Here is a 20,378-nt window from a genome sequence, read left to right as displayed (position 1 = left end):
TACATCAAGGTTTACTTTTCCATGTATTACTAATTAAAACACATCTGACTTAAAACAGAGTTGTCAAGTTGCATGTGAACATGATTTATCATGAACTGTTCTCGATGCATCCTGAAGGACATGACAGTACAAAATGCATCTTATATTCTGACTTAAGGTTTCCATGTAAGAAATTGTGACAGTATGTAGCATTGTCTTAAATGGAGCTTGTGCTGTCTATCACCACAGCAGCAACACAACACGATTACCGCCCTATAGATAACACTGAAAATAAGCTGAATAAGATTGTACCTATTTCACATCCACACTTAAAGGAAACTTCGTAATCTTCACACCCGCCAGCATCGGTGTCAAGATTGTCACTGTTGGAGCATCTCAGTCCACTCATGCCCACTGTGTTGTTACACATCACTGTCTGACCTGAGAAAGCAGAGACACATCTTCATCTAGTTGTCTTATATTATACATAGCTGTGATATTCGTGTATACATACCTCAGAAGGACTTATAATTAACACCTGTCAACATGCATATTCACTAATCAGAAGGTTGGACATTGTACCAAGTACATTGTACCTACATGTACCTACCTACTGAATCTAGGAATGCTTTATTTCCAAAAAGAGCAATGCCGATTTTTTGTATTGTTTATATTATACACGCCATGCAGTCAATGAGATTTGGCTGTATTTGTTCATCGCCTGAAAAATGTCTGATTTCAAAAGCAACAGGGGGTTGCACATATTGTTTGTCTGAAAATCTACCTTCATATTAAATGGGGCTCAGGGAACTCAGAATATTGGGAGATTCCAAGAAATTGCGTGATGATTGAGAGAACGCTGGGCGTATTACTGCTGAAAATATTATTTAAAACTTACAGACATCATCAGAAGATTGGTTTGACAGGGGTATCAAGACTGTCCAATTATTCAAAGCTTTGGACTGTCTGAATATTTGAATAGTTACACTTTTAAATGAATGGATTTCATATGACATACTTTTCTGTTATATCAAAGATACTTCATCACCATTCTTAGTCTACATGTATTTCATAACTATATTTTGTGACATTAGTAGGATGTTCTCACCTAACTCATCAGCAGTTTGGTTTGTTCCTACTTTCCTACATATGATGTCTGTGATGTACTCATCGGCACAAATGCTGTAGTTCTGTCTGATGTTGTCCAGTAGCTCCACCTCACCACCAGAATCTCCATCTGTGGTAGTGTTGGTGTTGAAGAAGGGGGTCCAGTAGGGCTTGCAAGGTTCTGTTTGCAATTTCAAAGACAGAACTTAGCAGTGAGAATGGAAGGGAAGCCTAATTTAGTAATTATAAGGTCAATCATCAAAAGTCACTTAGATTTGCATTAAGGTTGTAATCAGTATCAAAGTCGATATGGCTTGTAGAAAATGTTGTTGGAATTTCTTTTTGTTGCTAAAGTATGTTTTGTTGAATAGCTTATTGTTTGATATCTGGAGATGGGACTTGTTTCATCTGTGGCTGTGTCTTACTATGTGTGACTTGATGCACAAAAATTTGCAATCCATATATCTGGTCTTTATATGTACCACTTCAAAGCAATCGTTTTGGCAAAACTGGCTCTTAATTTTAGGGTTCACAAATCAACATTTCTATATAGCTATAGTTTATGAATGGAACATGATAAGAGGGAAGTGTTGACTATTCTAGGCAATGCTTTAAGGGAAACAAGGTTGATAGCAGTTATCTTCATCTTACGGAATCATTTGTTGTGACAGCTTCCAATTGAAATGGAATTGGGATTCTGATGTTTAACATGTAAAAGTTAAACCAAAATGACAGGTACACTCAGTTGATCTTACCTTGTTGAAAAGCTATTAGGCAAACTTAAGGGAAAGCTAATTCAGGCCTTTGAGTCAGCCTGTAAGTTAGTACCATCATTCAATCTAAGTTGGAATAGGACTTAGTACATTGTACTTAATACTTAGTACTTAGACCTCTGAGCAGATCAGCAAGCAAGATGTTTGACTAGGTTCAACACCATGGAGGCTGCCTTACAACCGGAGCCACAAAGGCGACCCGTGATACCTGCTTTAATCTGAAGAACTAGATGGGGCAGTCTGTTCACTAGGACACACTATCATTTCTTGTTTATGATGTGCAAGCTGATAAACTGCTTAGTCCTAGCACACCTGCAGTCACTCTTACGCTCTACAACAGGGGCTGAAATAGAGATCAACTGCCAAACAGCATGATCTTCATATACCAAGCTGCGGAACAAAGCTGAACAGGTCCAGTTTCATCCCACATCCATTAACCCTCTGGAACAGACTTCCAAAGAGACTGAGGAGTTCCATAGCATAAACAATTTCAAGAGAAGGTACAGAGACTGAATACTGACTCCAAGTCAACACCAGAAATATAGACGACAATGTACTTGTCACTTATAGCAGCTACATCCTTGCTGCCAGGCTAAGAATGGGTTTGACCCCATTACATTCCACCTTGCAAAGTTGCATGTAATTGTGTGATTTATGATTGGAATTTTGAGTGTACATTTTGTATTATGCAACCTTAATAAGAATTAATCTAGTCTAAGTTGTACGTATATGTTTGATGTATTTGTTCAATTGATGACATGGAATATCAGCAATGCTGCTTGGGTAGCCCATTGTATTGCATTGTTGCAATTCCAGTGAAATAGAATGTGTATGTCACGACGAGTGTGTTCTGTTGTGAAGTGCCCACATAACCATCTCTGGTCAATGGGCTGGTCAGCGGTAAGCGTGTCATACCTGGTGGTGGTGGTGATGGTGTATCTGACAAAAGAAAGAAAATGATAACATCAAGTTTCTGAGAACAAAATTTACATGTACAGTAGTATGTTTCTGCATCCTAAGTCTAAATCCAACCAGAGCATCATTACTATGTGAACCTACTATACCAGTAAATCAGTCTTAGCTTGAACTTCTTTGTGCTTTCATTTCCCATACTGTATGAAAATGTACCAAACTTCCAAAAATATATCAACTGACTGAATTGCATCTGAAATGGATTTGAGAGAGAGTTGATGATGGCAGGAAATTGTCAATGAGTACTCTTTCTTCTTTCTGGTGAGTTGGCAGGGACACTTCTTTCTCAGGTGAGTTGGCAGGGACAAAAAATGATCTTGTGAAGGACTGGCATGCCCTTCTTCTATGATGCCAAACTTCTATAAGTACCTTTTCATTATTAAAGCAGTTGTGACAATCATGTTTCAAATTGAATCTTTTACTTACCTATGCAGTTGTGGCCATCTCTGTCTATGTGTCCGGGGAAACAACGACAGTTTGTTTCATTTCCCCAGGTTAAGCAAAGCTCCTTGGCTTCACATCCTTCGACGAATTCCCCACAATTCAGCATAGCATAGTGCAGTGCTGTTGAGGAGAATACCTGTTAGTAAAGATCTTAAGGTGCTTCCTTTAGTGTCATGGTTAGCAATTACAGAAATATGCTCTAGACAATTACATTGTATTTGTTTGATATAAATGATGTACAATTTTGTCAACTGCACGACTTCAATTTTTGGGAATTGGAGGACAAATGAAAAATTTGACACAGAATTTGTTGGTGCATAATATATACTATATGGAATATCTTTTAAAATGAATGTCTTTTTTTGTGTGTATATATACATAGGTTACCTGCTGCTCCTAATTTCTAAAATATACATAGGTTACCTGCTGCTCCTAATTTCTAAAATATACATAGGTTACCTGCTGCTCCTAATTTCTAAGGGAGAAGGCATAAAATTAGGCACATGGATCATCTGAACATCATGACCTTTTTATCTTCTGCTAATGTACACTCAAACTGCAAGTGATAAGTCACCTTGAATAATGATTTAAGATGACTCTGCCTCAGTATGATTTGTGTTTGATTAACATTTCAAACAACAGTTAAATCATGATGAGTCAAATACAAAAAAAGTATGACTTTTGAGAGAAATGTTTTGTACATACTATGCTCATGTCCATGTTCTTCGTCCAGTAATCGACGTGCTTTGTCAATGCTTATCAAATAATCATAACGTTCCGGAGGCAATTCATCCTTGATCACGGTCTTTAGCCAATCATCGCCCAGGATTCGGGCGTATGCTGTTGGAATCAATGACTCATAGAGGTCTACTTTGGTTGTGACATCCACACTCCCCTCCCTGTGTAGAAATTCAAACAAGAACAGCATTATGTTGGTAAAATGTTTTGTCACCATCTGTCAAATAGCTTGGAATATGGAACAGTAAGGAATAAACCGGCCATGACAATATACATCAACATTGGCAAAATATTAAGTTCATAATTGATAATTTATGATGTCATACTCTTGTAGGTATTGCCTTTTTATCTCCATGAAAAAAGGCTTTTTCATGGAGATACTGTTTTGCTTGCGTTTGGTGTTTGTGTGTATGTATGTGTCACCGGACGCTTAAAGTCACCATAACTGTAGAACCTGTACATGGATTGTAATGATTTTTGGTATGTGGGTGGGTGTTAGGAGGAGGAAGGTCAAGGTCGATTTTGGGCCCCCTGGCATGTGTGACTAGAACTGCAATGGCGTATTTGTTAAAATCTTCAATGGAGAAGAACTGAAGAGTGGATCGATAGATCGTCATGTTCTTTGGTACACAGGTAGGTTAGACCAAAATGTACACACTTAAGTGCAAACTATGCAAATGAGACCGAATTTGCATAAGTAAGGAGGTAAATCGTTTGCATGTGTGTCGTTGGATGCTTTAAGTCAGCATAACTGTAGAACGTGTAGATGGATTGTAATGATATTTGGTATGTGGGTATGCGCTGGGAGGAGAATGGTCAAGGTCGATTTTGGGCCCCCTGGTTTGTGTCCCTGGAACTGCAATGGCCTATTTGTAAAAATGTTCTAAAGGGGTATAACTGAAGAGAGGAACAACAGATTTTCATGTTATTTGGTACGCAGGTAGGTTGGACAGAGATTACACACTGAAGTGCAAATCATGCAAAGTTAGTGTGTTTGCGTGTGTGTGCGCGTGTGTGTATGTTTGTGTCACCGTGTGTGTATGTATGTGTCACCGGATGCGTAAAATCAGCATAACTATAGAACGTGTGGATGAATTGTAATGATATTTGGTATGTGGGTAGGTGTCGGGAGGAGAAAGGTCAAGGTCGATTTTGGGCCCCCTGGTATGTGTCACTGGAACTGCAATGACGTATTTGTCAAAATCTTTTAAGGAGAATAACTGAAGAAAGGAGCGACAGATTTTCATGTTATTTACTATGCAGGTAGCTTAGACAGACATGTATACAATGAAGTGCAAATTATGCAACTTGGACTTAATTTGCATAAGTAATGGAGAAATCTATATTTGCAGTCTTGTCCACTGCATTGCCATCTGTTACTTGTAGTAGCTATTGCCATCTGTTACTCGTAGTAGTGAAAGTGGGTCAAACAGGTGTGGGTCATACCATTGAGCGATATAGAATGGGGGGAACTGGTCTCACAAAAAACAAAGTTTCATGGAGATGTTGGGTCCTAAGACTCTTGTTGGAGAATTTTTTTAACTTATCAATACAGGCAAGATAGGGATGATGGTCATTTCAATTCTTCGGACAAGGCTATAACTTTTTAACTTTTCTTGAATATGGATATTCCTGGACAGCCTCAAGTTGTTGAATTCATATGCACATCTTTTGAAAAAAATTGAAGTCATTTTCCAAACGTTTTTGAATGCTATTTTTTCAGAAGAGTTTGAATCAAATTGACATATTACAAATTGTCAAATGCAGAAAAATTCTTTAGGAGTTGAAAACTTACACTACTGATATAACAGTCAAGTTAATGCTGACTCCAAGATGATCATCAAACATCTGCCCAATCTGGAAGACAAAATATATAAAAAATAATTACATTGCATTTTTTTCCAAGAATTTTACTTAAACTCAACATGTTGTATAAGTATTTTATATGAAACCGTTAAGAATACAACTTTGAAATACATGTAACAACAGATCCAAACAAGCACAACAACTTAAAAAATTGAAATAAAGTGCGATTAATGTTGCATAACCATTCTAAATTTCACCCAGCATCAGATTCCATTTGAATCGTAATGATCATCAAAAGCTGCTTCATAGTCTTTAGGTCAGCTCTAGATTGGAATGAAATTAACATGATCCTTATCTGTCACTTGTCATCAATTATTAAATCATGGTTTCCTCATTGATAATTGGATATAATGAGATTGTGATAAACCGCAGAGCAACTTGTGGTATACTCTGTAGATTGGCATCTTGAATACATAATGTCACTAACTGTCCTGGTTTGTGTTCTACAATTCATCATGAAAATGGCTGTAACTTTATAGTCCATAAGTGCGCAACAAAGATAAAAATAAAAGTAAATACCATCGCCAGGACACCTTTTTCCAACCACAGTCGGTCTTCAGTCCCCTCGATGGACATATTTTGTGTGTAGTTGAATCCATTCATTACGGTGTGAATAAGGATCTTCGTCTCTGAAATAAATCATAGAAATAAATCTGCCTTTCAATAGGGCATAAAAGTTAAACAGAATTTTACATTTGTATACTATTATCAAATTACAGTACAATCAAAATTATATCATTATAAAATATTTGTGTTGGAAATCGCTTAAAGTTGTCTGTGGGTGGTGCGGTGGCATATATCACCATATCGATATTTTCTAAAAGTTGACAGAGACTCAAGTTACAACTATTTGATAATGGTGACAAATAGAATTTCTATATTCATTAACAGCCAATTACACATCGGCAACATCACCAGGGCATTGTGTGTTTGATAACCAGTAACTACAATTATGACTGGAAAAATAAAATACAAAACTGTAGTACTAGAAGCAATGTGGGAGGTTCAATAAAAACTAACGTTGGGTTTTAGTAAAGTCGTTAAGCGACACCAATGGTTCTTGGATTCATTTTGAATCATCTTTGAACTTTAGATCATCATGAAAACAGTCGGGTGGGGAGTATGTACTGTAGTACACACTGTCTTGAGCATTAATACAAAGTCAGATTTAGTCTTGTCTGGTTTTATGTTGGTGTATTGCTTTATTCCTATCTTGAAATGTCCAAGAAGCAAGGAAATTAATTATTACTAAGTAAACAGCAAATCAGCAAAGTAATGGTATATACATATGCAGGTACTCACCATTTCCAAATGGTATATAGGTGGTCAAAGGTTGTGTCGTCATTGGAATACCTAACAATGGAGAGTACCGTCAATATTGAATACAAGTATTGTTTACATAAACGTGGTGTTCATGTACTTTTTTGTGGCCTTATTCGTGTCGTAGGCTTTCAATTTAGATTTAGTTCTTTATGGGTGACTTCAGGGAGTGTATTTCTATAAAATGTTATTTTTTACTGAATTGGCTTTGATTTTGAACAATGATTGCAGCCGAGTTGGAAACTGAGGAAAAATTGAAAATAAAAAGTATGCAGCATATATTCTCTAGAGACTGTGTCCAGAGGATTCTATCATAATGAAAGCATTACTCTGTAAAAAGATGTGAACGAACCTGTGGTTTGCCCTGGACATCCACATTGGAAACGAACTTTGTAGTTGGAACATTGTTTGTCGTCTGTAAACCAGTTTTCAGAATTGTGACACTGAAATCCGTCCGTTGTGGTGCAGTATGCCACATCACCTAGAAGGAATTGCAAGTAAAGTGTGTATTGGTCAGGGAAAACTAATGCGTCGGAAACAACGGGTTGGAAACATTCTGTATCCATGCGCGTGCTAAACACTCATTTCAATAATAATGATTATGATGGTGCTTGTGATCTACAACACTTGCTGGTCGTTTAGCATTGTACATACAGACAGTAGTACATAGAATATATGTATGTATTTAGCGCCTTGCTTTCTTATATTTTTCCAATCAGTTTAAAGACATTCTAATTCTCTTTCCTTTATATATGATAAACCCACAGAGCTTGAATGTAAGCAAGATAATTGATAACTAGAACTGTTAAAGGTATAACGTTGCTGTAGCTTCACATTGATGAAAAAAATGAGTGAAGTCCACAAAGAATGATAGATAATGGACAGAATAGGCTGTGATTTACCTGTATCACGATATGATATGCCGTTGTCATCTACACACTCAACGTCTGTAATCGGTAGGCCGTGGCAGATCATGTACTTTGTTCTGAGGTCTTGCAAAGTTTCAGTCTCCAAGCCGTTTTCTCCTTGAGTAGGTGTGCTTTCATCAAAGAACTCAGTCCAGTGGGGGTCGCATGTTGGTGCCGGAGTTGTAGGACATCCACATTGGAAACGAACTTTGTAGTTGGAACACTGTTTATCGTCTGTAAACCAGTTTTCAGAATTGTGACACTGAAATCCGTCCGTTGTGGTGCAGTATGCCACATCACCTAGAAGGAATTGCAAGTAAAGTGTGTATTGGTCAGGGAAAACTAAAGCGTCGGAGACAACGGGTCGGAAACATTCTGTATCCATGCGCGTGCTTAACACTCATTTCAATAATAATGATTATGATGGTGCTTGTGATCTACAACACTTGCTGGTCGTTTAGTATTGTAGGTACACACAGTAGTACATAGAATACATGATATGAATTTAGCGCCTTGCTTTCTTATATTTTTCCAATCAGTTTAAATACAGTCTCATTCTTTTACCTTTATATATGATAAACCAACAGAGCTTGAATGTAAGCAAGATAATTAATAACTAGAACTGTTAAAGGTACACCGTTGCTGTAAGCTTCGCATTGATGAAAAAATGAGGAGTGAAGTCCACAAAGAATGATAGACAATGGGCAGAATAGGCTATGATTTACCTGTATCACGATATGATATGCCGTTGTCATCTACACACTCAACGTCTGTAATCGGTAGGCCGTGACAGATCATGTACTTTGTTCTGAGGTCTTGCAAAGTTTCAGTCTCCAAGCCGTTTTCTCCTTGAGTAGGTGTGCTTTCATCAAAGAACTCAGTCCAGTGGGGGTCGCATGTTGGTGCCGGAGTTATAGGACATCCACACTGGAAACGAACTTTGTAGTTGGAACATTGTTTGTCGTCTGTAAACCAGTTTTCAGAATTGTAACACTGAAATCCGTCCGTTGTGGTGCAGTATGCCACATCACCTAGAAGAAATTGCAAGTAAAGTGTGTATTGGTCAGGGAAAAATAAAACATTCGGTATCCATGCGCATGCTAAACACTAAATCAGATAGTAATGATTATGATGGTGCTTGTGATCTACAGCAATTGCCGATCATTTAGCATTGTAGGTACACACAGTAGTACAGAGAATACATGATATGAATTTAGCGCCTTGCTTTCTTATATTTTTCCAATCAGTTTAAAGACAGTCTCATTCTTTTACCTTTATATATGATAAACCAACAGAGCTTGAATGTAAGCAAGATAATTGACAACTAGAACTGTTAAAGGTACACCGTTGCTGTAAGCTTCGCATTGATGAAATAAATGAGTGAAGTCCACAAAGAATGATAGAGAATGGACAGAATAGGCTATCATTTACCTGTATCACGATATGATATGCCATTGTCATCTACACACTCAACGTCTGTAATCGGTAGGCCGTGGCAGATCATGTACTTTGTTCTGAGGTCTTGCAAAGTTTCAGTCTCCAAGCCGTTTTCTCCTTGAGTAGGTGCGCTTTCATCAAAGAGCTGGGTCCAGTGGGGGTCGCATGTTGGTGCCGGAGTTGTAGGACATCCACATTGGAAACGAACTTTGTAGTTGGAACACTGTTTATCTTCTGTAAACCAGTTTTCAGAATTGTGACACCGAAATCCGTCCGTTGTGGTACAGTATGCCACATCACCTAGAAGGAATTGCAAGTAAAATGTGCATTGGTCAGGGAAAACTAAAGCGTTGGAGACAACGGGTTGGAAACATTCTGTATCCATGCGCGTGCTAAACACACATTTCAATAATAATGATTATGATGGTGCTTGTGATCTACAACACTTGCTGGTCACTTAGCATTGCAGGTACACACAGTGGTACATAGAATACATGATATGTATTTAGCGCCTTGTTTTCTTATATTTTTCCAATCAGTTTAAAGACATTCTAATTCTGTTACCTTTATATATGATAAACCCACAGAGCTTGAATGTAAGCAAGATAATTGATAACTAGAACTGTTAAAGGTATAACGTTGCTGTAAGCTTCGCATTGATGAAAAAATGAGTGAAGTCCACAAAGAATGATAGATAATGGACAGAATAGGCTATGATTTACCTGTGTCACGATATGATATGCCATTGTCATCTACACACTCAACGTCTGTAATCGGTAGGCCGTGACAGATCATGTACTTTGTTCTGAGGTCTTGCAAAGTTTCAGTCTCCAAGCCGTTTTCTCCTTGAGTAGGTGCGCTTTCATCAAAGAACTCAGTCCAGTGGGGGGCGCATGTTGGTGCCGGAGTCGTCGGACATCCACACTGGAAACGAACTTTGTAGTTGGAACACTGTTTATCTTCTGTAAACCAGTTTTCAGAATTGTGACACCGAAATCCGCCCGTTGTGGTACAGTATGCCACATCACCTAGAAGGAATTGCAAGTAAAATATGTATTGGTCAGGGAAAACTAAAGCGTCGGAGACAACGGGTTGGAAACATTCTGTATCCATGCGCGTGCTAAACACACATGTCTATGATAATGGTTATGGTGGTGCTTGTGATCTACAGCAATTGCTGGTCACTTAGCAATTTGTAGGTACGCACAGTGGTACATAGAATACATGATATGTATTTAGCGCCTTGCTTCCTTATATTTTTCCAATCAGTTTAAAGACATTCTAATTGTTTTACCTTTATATATGATAAACCTACAGAGCTTGAATGTAAGCAAGATAATTGATAACTAGAACTGTTAAAGGTATAACGTTGCTGTAAGCTTTGCATTGATGAAATAAATGAGTGAAGTCCACAAAGAATGATAGACAATGGGCAGAATAGGCTATGATTTACCTGTATCACGATATGATATGTCGTTGTCATCTACACACTCAACGTCTGTAATCGGTAGGCCGTGACAGATCATGTACTTTGTTCTTAGGTCTTGCAAAGTTTCAGTCTCCAAGCCGTTTTCTCCTTGAGTAGGTGCGCTTTCATCAAAGAATTGAGTCCAGTGGGGGGCGCATGTTGGTGCCGGAGTTGTAGGACATCCACACTGGAAACGAACTTTGTAGTTGGAACACTGTTTATCTTCTGTAAACCAGTTTTCAGCATTGTGACACCGAAATCCGTCCGTTGTGGTGCAGTATGCCACATCACCTAGAAGGAATTGCAAGTAAAGTGTGTATTGGTCAGGGTAAACTAATGCGTCGGAGACAACGGGTTGGAAACATTCTGTACCCATGTGCGTGCTAAACACACATTTCAATAATAATGATTATGATGGTGCTTGTGATCTACAGCAATTGCTGGTCATTTAGCATTGTTGGTACACACAGTACAGAGAATACATGATATGTATTTAGCGCCTTGCTTTCTTACATTTTTCCAATCAGTTTAAAGACAGTCTCATTCTTTTACCTTTATATATGATATTCCCGTATAGCTTGAATGTAAGCAAGATAATTGATAACTAGAACTGTTAAAGGTATAACGTTGCTGTAAGCTTCGCATTGATGAAAAGATCCACAAAGAATGATAGATAATGGATAGAATAGGCTATGATTTACCTGTGTCACGATATGATATGCCGTTGTCATCTGCACACTCAACGTCTGTAATCGGTAGGCCGTGACAGATCATGTACTTTGTTCTGAGGTCTTGCAAAGTTTCAGTCTCCAAGCCGTTTTCTCCTTGGGTAGGTGCGTTTTCATCAAAGAACTCAGTCCAGTGTGGGACACATGTTGGTGGGACTGTTGTCTCGGGTTGACTTGTTGACTCTGTAAGGTATGCTTTCACTATCAGTAATTGTTGACTGTACTTGTCAATGCTAGCTATTCTACATTGCTTAACAGTGATATATTAAAGGTACTTTGGGGAGGGTATTAGTTAATTGACAGCTAATGATGTTATCTTTTGCATATTTATCTATCTCAGTATCCTATTACCAATCGCTCATTTTGACATGATCATTTGAATTGCATATAAGTTTCAACATTGTTCACTTAAGTAACATACCGGTTGGACAGTCACAGTAGAAACGGACTTTGTAGTCGTCGCACGTTCTATTCAAGTACCAGTTGTCGCTGTTTTTGCATCGAAGTCCATCCGTCACATTACAGTATGCCACATCACCTAGACATTTTGAAAAAAAAAGAACAGTTTTGAATCGCTGCTTTGATATTGTTATCTTCTTTGAAGAAGTAATCTATATACGTATTCTATGTTGTTTTATATGTACGCTTGGTTTTTATTTTTAATGTTGGCCCATTTTTCAAGCTTCCACAAAAGATAATTCGTTTCTGTAACATTTATCAACTAAATGGATTTGACGACAAAAGCTACAATAAAATTGCCATAAAACCTATGTCAAGTATGAGCGGAGGTTTGAGCACTCATATGATGCGCCCGGAGGTTTAAGCACGGTCAGTACAAAAGCTCGTTATTATAGTCCATAACAGTTTTTAATTCTTTCATTAGCCAAATGCACATGTATTATAAACTGAACTTTTAGACGAGCAGAAACATGCGCACAAATGAGTATTTGCATATCTTACCTGTCTTGTCATATGATATGTCGTTATTGCCCAAACACTCAATATCCGTAATTGGCAGGCCGTGACAGATCAGGTACTTTTCCTTGAGGTCTTGTAAAGTTTCACTTTCGTAGCCATTCGGTCCCTCAGTTGGTGTGTGTTCATCAAAGAACGGAGTCCAGAAATCACATGTCGGGGCTGTCGGGTTTGGAGTTGTTGTCGCTGTAAGGTTTGGAATCGCTATCAGTCAGTGTTGATTGCACTTATCAATCCTACTTTTTTGTATGAAATAGACGATAACATACAAGGTATTTTGTTTCATTTTTATCATTGACTGCAGACGTCTGATTATACACAGCTGGGATATGTATTTCATCTATACAATACAATACAATACAATACAATAAAATACTTCAATGTATTCATATTTTTCGCAATAATACTTTTGTTTTGCAAAATGCCAAAATGTTGAGAGCCCATTAGGCTGTGTAAAAGCAGATGTTCACTAGTCATGACAGCTACCGTATGTTTTTTTTACAATGTTTACTTGAAATTTACATACTTGGACAGTCACAGTAGAAGCGAATTTTGTAGTCGTCGCACGTTCTATTCAAGTACCAGTTGTCGCTGTTTTTGCATCGAAGTCCATCCGTCACATCACAGTATGCCACATCACCTAGACATTTTGAAAAAAAGAACAGTTTTGAATCGCTGCTTTCATATTGTTATCTGCTTTGAAGAAGTAATTTATATACGTATTCTATGTTGTTATATATGTACGGTTGTCGTTAATTTTCAATGTTGGCCCATTTTTCAAGCTTCCACAAAAATAATTCGTTTCTGTAACATTGTTTTCAATTCTTTCATTAGCCAAATGCACATGTATTATAAATTGAACTTTTAGACGAGGGAAAACATGCGCACAAATGAGTATTTGTATATCTTACCTGTCTTATCATATGATATGTCGTTATTGCCCAAACACTCAACATCCGTAATTGGCAGGCCGTGACAAATCAGGTACTTTTCCTTGAGGTCTTGTAAAGTTTCACTTTCGTAGCCATTCGGTCCCTCAGTTGGTGTGTGTTCATCAAAGAACGGAGTCCAGAAATCACATGTCGGGGTTGGAGTTGTCGTGGCTGTAAGGTTTGGAATCGCTATCAGTACAGTCAGTGTTGATTGCACTTATCAATCCTACATTTTTGTATGTAATAGACGATAATATACAAGGTGTTTTGTTTCATTGTTATCATTGACTGCAGACGTCTGATTATACACAACTTGGATATGTATTTCATCTATACAATACAATACAATACAATACAATACAATACAATACAATACAATACTTCAATGTTTTTATATTTTTCGCAATAATACTTTTGTTTTGCAAAATGCCAAAATGTTGAGAGCCCATTGGGCTGTGTAACAGCAGGTGTTCACTAGTCATGACAGCTACCGTATGTTTTTTTTTTACAATACTTGAAATTTACATACTTGGACAGTCACAGTAGAAGCGAATTTTGTAGTCGTCGCATGTCCTATTTAAGTACCAGTTGTCGTAGTTGAGGCATCGAAGTCCTTCCGTCACGTCACAGAAAGCCACATCACCTAGAGATAGATATACGGCAGATGAATACGACTTGACGTATATTCCGACTGCTTATGGGAAATTATCTTCCTTCTACTGCAAATAAAGTTTGGTGGCTCCACCTCCATTTTTTATCTTAATTTCATGCAAACGTTAGCTTGACGACCTATATTGACGGTAAAAATAACGTGAAGTATACATGTAAATTGGCGTGACGTGAATTAGGCAGTTCAAATGCCTATCGTAGGCTGTGGTTAGTTGTATTGAAAGCTAGGTTTTATAGAAAAGGTTGTCATATGCAGTTAGATACATGAATATGCGAAAAATGGTTGGTACATTACCTGTTTCTTGGAATGACGTACCAATACTATTCACACACTCAACATCTGTGATTGCCATGCCGTCACATATCACTTACTTTTCCCTGAGGACTTGACAAGGGTCAGTAAACTTGTAATCTGTAACTCTTGTAATCTGTAACTCTGTAACTGAACATTACCTGTTTCAGTGTATGGCACACCAGTACCATTCACACATTCAACGTCTGTAATTGGCATGCCATGGCAGATCATGTACTTCTCCCTGAGGTCTTGCAAAGTTTCAGTCTCCACGCCATTTTGTCCTTCTGTGGGTGTACTTTCATCAAAGAACTCTGTCCAGTGCGGGACACATATGTCCGATGTTGAGGACTGAATTGGTGTCACTGGTGTTGGTGCTGTAAGGGTTGTTACAGGTTAATGTTGACGCATTACTACATGTGTACTGCTTGCTGTTATTTCTATGACTATAATAATGTATTTAATATTGTTGGATAACCCTGCACTAATCCTGCGCACATGCAGTTATCGCAAATTACATTAAGTTAACAGACCTTATGCCTTTGTAACAGCAGAAACATGCTAGTCATATGTCGGTTACCTTGTGTTGTTACATTGTAAGTTTACATATACATACTTGGGCAGTTGCAGAAGAAACGGACTTTGTAGTTGTCGCACGTTCTGTTCAAGTACCAGTTGTCGTGGTTGAAGCATCTTAGTCCGTGTGTCTCGTTACAGAATGCCACATCACCTATGTAAACATTTAAATAGATAGCAGGTCAACAGGGCTTTACTTATTCCGAATGCTGTGGGAAATGTTCTTCCCTTTACTGCATTGATGAAAGAATAAATGAATGAATGGACACTTATTCATTATGTCAATATGGCTTTGCCTAGCCCGCATACCACTGTTTGACATTTTCGTCAACTATAACAAGGTAAAGTAAAGCGGTCGAATCCCAGAACCTCAGGGAGTGGTACAAGTGGTAGCTATACTGAAAATGGCGAAGGACAAGGTAGCACTATTGTACAGGGTGTGGTACAAGTACAAGCGTTCAAGAACTCAGCGCATCAGATACATTTACAGAACGTCTTTTTGTAAAAGATTTCGCTATGGTTGACATGGAAACTATGCCACATTGTCATAAGATATAAATTTGTTCGCAACGTTATGAAAGGGCTAAACATTACATAACCAACACTAAAATAACGGGGACGTATCCACTTATTTCAGTGTTGGTTATGCAAAGTGCAGCCTTTTCGGAATGCAATTTACCAACAAAGATGGACTCTCATGCTATGATGTACTGTACGTGACGGTCATTTGCATTACAGAGGTTTAATTGGATACTGCAATTCGTCTCATCACAGGGCCCGAAATTCATTTTTTGAATAGGTACACTGGTTTAGGCTCACAGAAAAAAATGCGGGGAAAAAGTAGAATGTCAGCAACAAGATACAATTAGAAACCATGCTTCCTGTAATTCTATGGCTAACTTCTAAAGTTATACGCGCAAATTAAACATTTACATTACCTGTCTCAGTGTATGACACACCAGTACCATTCACACATTCAACGTCTGTAATTGGCATGCCGTGGCAGATCATGTACTTCTCCCTGAGGTCTTGCAAAGTTTCAGTCTCCCGGCCAGTTGGTCCGTCAGTTGGTGCGTTTTCATCAAAGAACTCTGTCCAGTGCGGGACACATTCGTCTGACGGTGTGGACTGAATAGTTGTCACTGGTGACTCACTCGGTGTTGGTGCTGTAAGAATTGGTACAGATTAATGTTGACTTATTATCGGTAGCTCATCGGTCTATCACTATCATTATACAATTTAAAGTCGTTATGCATATAAGGAGGACATTTGTTTTGTCAGCACTAATACAATAGGTGCATTTCCTGGTCACATGTAGCCATCGTATTATTAATCTATCGCAATATCGGTTACCTTGCGTTCTTACATGTTAACTTAAAATGTACATACGTGGGCAGGTGCAAAAGAAACGGACTTTGTAGTTGTCACACGTTCTGTTCAAGTACCAGTTGTCGTGGTTGAAGCATCTAAGTCCATGCGTCTCGTTACAGAATGCCACATCACCTATGTTGACATTTGAATAGATCACAGGTAAACAGGGCTTTACCTAGGTACATGTACCTATTCTGCCTACTGATGGGAAATCACATTTCTCTTACAAGATGGGTGAGTGATTGAACATTTTATTATGTCAATACAGCTTTGCCCAGCTCACTCGGGCTCCTATGACACAGATGTTTAAAATTTCATTCAATTATGTAAATCAGAGTAAGTAACTAGGAACACATCAAAGGGCTTAACAGTCTAATATATAAAAGGAATATGACACTTGTCATTGGTAAAAGTTCATTCATGCAGTAAGGTAATTCAACGACTGCAAACTAAAATACCAATGGGTATGATAGAATCTGATACAGGATCATCAACTGCTAGTGGTAGGTCAACAGATTATGCAGTATGTAGACAAGGCAAAGAGAATTGTTGAAAATCTACATTACCTGTTTCAGTGTATGGCACACCAGTACCATTGACACATTCAACATCTGTGATTAGCATGCCATGGCATATCATGTACTTTTCCTTGAGGTCTTGTAAAGTTTCAGTTTCTTTGCCATTTTCTCCTTCCGTTGGTGTATTTTCATCAAATAACTCTGTCCAATACGGGACGCATTGACCATCTGTTGTCGTGGGCTGTTCTGTTGTACCTTAAGAAGTACATCAAGGTACCATTAAGTAATATATAAATTACTGTAAGTAATACTTGTCATTATGTTTAGATTTAGAATACTCCTTCCGAATGGTACTGTTTGTAATTACCTTCGTCAAGAGGGTTAGGATCTTGTCACACTTTTGTGTAAATCAAGGCCTAATGAGTTCCTTATAGATTTTTTTCAACATCTACCTACGCTCAAATATTCAATTCTTCTTCGATTGCAGTGACGTATATCTAGCGTGTAAATAACGAATTCAGCGTATCCATTGCCTATGAGGTGCGTAGGATTTTCGGATGAAGTGCGCAGCACTATTCTTCTTGCTGCAAATAGCTGTGTATGCATTTGCACATGCCGAGCGTTTTCCGGACTCACCCAACTCATGCGAACCGCATGCATTTCTCATTTCCAACGAATTCCAAGCTTAATCCGATCATATCCATAATTTGTTAAAAAGGCGGCTACCTCCCGCTGTTTTCAACAAGCCCCATATTCCCATGTCCCACTTCTGTGTATCCCGATTTCTTAAACTGCAGGGGCTGCTTTTGTTCGAGACTTTGAAGGAGACTAACCCAGGAAGGGGTTTACCCGGTTGACGGATCGTAATTCCTTTTCGGTATGTACATAGCTTAATAATGATTAACATAATTGAATTCTAATCATGAAAATCAGTAGCTAATTTGCCTAATTTGTAATTTGATGAATCCACTACGTTGCATGACATGGCATGCCTCAAATTCAAGCCATCATACCGATGGTATTGAATATTTTGTGGTACCTACCTTCTTCACATCCACAGAGGAAACGGACTTTATAATCTTGACACTGCTCATCGTTTGTGAACAAGTTCTGGCCGTTGATACATATTAAACCCTCCGATGGTGTACATGACGCAAAATCACCTAAGTATTCAAACAGCAGTAATACATCAAAAAGTTGTTTGTTCAAAGTTTACAACTGGGATCTCACTGTTTGAAGGCCATTCAGTGATATGTCCAATTTGTTGCCCTTTCGTCGTTTGTATCTGTAATGTAGATCTAACTATAAGTAGCTTATGTACTTTGTGTTTTTTTTCCAGTATGCTCAGCAGTGAACTTAAGAAGTATCGTTTTGGGCACTCTTTTCCCTGGTGGCGTACTTTACTATGTTACTACTCTTAAAATCGGTATAAGTAGAGGGCTTATACAATGTTAAATGGAACGACATTCAATCAGAGCACTTACATGTTACAACTATTTACGCATGTACACGAATCAGAATATTTTGTACGCAAAATAGATGATTCCAAAAAGTTATCAAAACAGATGGTTGTTATATACCTGTTTCGTTGTGAGGTTTGTTAGTTTGGACATCTAAGCACTGAACATCTTCAATCGGTCTGTTGTTCTTGCATATCTCATACTTTGCTGAAAGGAAAGCTAGTGTTTCCAGTTCATATCCGCTTGGTCCAGTAGTTGGCGTGTTCTCGTTGTAGAATTCGGTCCAGTACGGGGTGCATTCAGGCTCTGTTGTTGCAACTGCAATATTGGAATGTTATTAGTATGTTTAAAGTTAGACATCATATTATATATTATTTGGACCGCAAGTCTGTGTATATATGGAATACTATTGGTATAGCATAACTGCCACTTTCACTTCTGTAATTCATAAATTTACATGCATGATCTGATGTGATTACATTGTACCTTATGGACAGCAGTTGTCTTAAGCAGCTTTCTTCTGTTCACATTTGCAAGAGCAGGAATGTGTTTCTCAAGCACACTTTAAAGTGACCTTACATTATAAATGTATATATTGTTTGGCTGTATTGCTGTGTTCGGTTGTCCAAAGCGATTGACTGACCGAGGTTTCTCTTCTTTTAAGGCATATATATATGTGTGTGTGTATTTGTATATCTCTCTCTATATATACAACAATATGTACTATTCTAACCGCTTGCAAGAGCGAGTAGAAAATGTACGTACGAATACGAGTATGAATATAAAATTAGCAATGAACTTGTAACTTGATTTATCATTTTTGGTAAGATGTTGGAATGTTCCTTTTTGGCCTTCTGATTCTCAAAAAATTATTCGTTTTCATAACTTATGTATTGAAGTGTTTGATTTTCTCATTTCTTCACTTCCTATACAACCATGTTTTTACCTGGGACGAATTGTGTTGTTGTCTTTGGTGTTATTACTGATGTTGCTGCATGTGTAGTCATTTTCCCTTTCACTGTACTTGGTAAGGTGGTTGTCTGAATCGGTGTTGCTGTCTGTAACATTGTAGATGATTTGTCTTGTTCAATTGTCGTTGCTTCTGTTGTTGGCGATGGTGTTATGCTTCTTTCTGACGTACTCGACAAGATCGTTGATTTTCCCGTTGTTGATGTAGTTGTTTCCACTGTACTCAAGAAAATGGTTGATGTTACTGCTTCTGTTGTCTCTGTGCTTTTAGGTTTTATCTGTGATGTTGTTGGGGTTATTGGTTTTGCTGTTGTTGTTGGTGGCAATGTAGTCGTTAGTGCTGTACTTGATATGACTGTTGACCTGATCGGTTTTGCTGTCTGTGTGCTTGTAAATTTGCTCTGTGAAGTTGCTTGGGTTATTTCAGCGGTCGCTGTTGTTGGTGCCAATGTAGTCGTTGGTGCTGTACTTGACAAGACCGTCGTCTTTATTGGTTTTGTTGTCTGTGTGCTTGTAAGTTTTGTTTGTTTTGTCGTTGGGGTTAGTTCTTCTGTCGTTGTTGTTGACACCAATGGAGTATTTAGTACTGTACTTGCCAATTCTGTCGATTTAATTGATTTTGTTGTCTGTGTACTTGTAAATTGTCTTTGTGAAGTTGTCGGTAGGGTAAGTTCAGCTGTTGTTGTTGTTGCTTCTGTACTTGTAACTGATAACGAGGAAAAGAATGTGTGAACCTAGATACATGCATATTGTTTGTTATATGTCATTAAAAGTAACATTGATTAAAAGATGTGTACAAGGCTAATTACCTTTACCAATATGCTTATCTACAATTAGAAATTATATAATTTGATTTAAAATTGTGGTTTCATGTTT

General features: G+C 38.0%; 2 protein-coding genes across 52 annotated transcripts in view; one reads left to right on the top strand and one right to left on the bottom strand.

The window, feature by feature from the left end:
- The window catches only part of LOC136447472 (mucin-3B-like), a 180,292-nt gene that overhangs the window by 5,545 nt on the left and 154,369 nt on the right, over positions 1-20,378 (bottom strand). For 48 of the 50 annotated variants that reach the window (XM_066446394.1, XM_066446395.1, XM_066446396.1 and 45 more), the window contains 28 exons: positions 19,480-20,208; positions 18,654-18,851; positions 18,117-18,236; positions 17,122-17,328; positions 16,574-16,687; positions 16,123-16,350; positions 15,225-15,338; positions 14,770-14,985; positions 14,177-14,290; positions 13,627-13,818; positions 13,242-13,355; positions 12,701-12,901; positions 12,162-12,278; positions 11,714-11,923; positions 10,998-11,303; positions 10,267-10,572; positions 9,539-9,844; positions 8,833-9,138; positions 8,102-8,407; positions 7,552-7,680; positions 7,182-7,232; positions 6,399-6,508; positions 5,809-5,870; positions 3,981-4,174; positions 3,258-3,395; positions 2,775-2,798; positions 1,088-1,267; positions 292-420 (listed from right to left, as the gene is read on the bottom strand). In XM_066446394.1, coding sequence (XP_066302491.1) covers positions 292-420; positions 1,088-1,267; positions 2,775-2,798; positions 3,258-3,395; positions 3,981-4,174; positions 5,809-5,870; positions 6,399-6,508; positions 7,182-7,232; positions 7,552-7,680; positions 8,102-8,407; positions 8,833-9,138; positions 9,539-9,844; positions 10,267-10,572; positions 10,998-11,303; positions 11,714-11,923; positions 12,162-12,278; positions 12,701-12,901; positions 13,242-13,355; positions 13,627-13,818; positions 14,177-14,290; positions 14,770-14,985; positions 15,225-15,338; positions 16,123-16,350; positions 16,574-16,687; positions 17,122-17,328; positions 18,117-18,236; positions 18,654-18,851; positions 19,480-20,208 — 5,421 coding nt within the window. The remainder of the gene's footprint in view (positions 1-291; positions 421-1,087; positions 1,268-2,774; positions 2,799-3,257; positions 3,396-3,980; positions 4,175-5,808; positions 5,871-6,398; positions 6,509-7,181; positions 7,233-7,551; positions 7,681-8,101; positions 8,408-8,832; positions 9,139-9,538; positions 9,845-10,266; positions 10,573-10,997; positions 11,304-11,713; positions 11,924-12,161; positions 12,279-12,700; positions 12,902-13,241; positions 13,356-13,626; positions 13,819-14,176; positions 14,291-14,769; positions 14,986-15,224; positions 15,339-16,122; positions 16,351-16,573; positions 16,688-17,121; positions 17,329-18,116; positions 18,237-18,653; positions 18,852-19,479; positions 20,209-20,378) is intronic. The other 2 variants (XM_066446440.1, XM_066446447.1) reach the window with 1 other exon arrangement.
- LOC136447475 (uncharacterized) overlaps positions 1-20,378 on the top strand; it is a 162,181-nt gene that overhangs the window by 15,971 nt on the left and 125,832 nt on the right. The window lies entirely within an intron of this gene.

This window comes from Branchiostoma lanceolatum, chromosome 13, assembly GCF_035083965.1.
Source record: "Branchiostoma lanceolatum isolate klBraLanc5 chromosome 13, klBraLanc5.hap2, whole genome shotgun sequence".
NCBI classification, from domain to species: domain Eukaryota; kingdom Metazoa; phylum Chordata; class Leptocardii; order Amphioxiformes; family Branchiostomatidae; genus Branchiostoma; species Branchiostoma lanceolatum.
The sequence above is the reverse complement of the archived record's forward strand: the minus strand, read 5'-3'. Positions and strand labels throughout refer to the sequence as shown.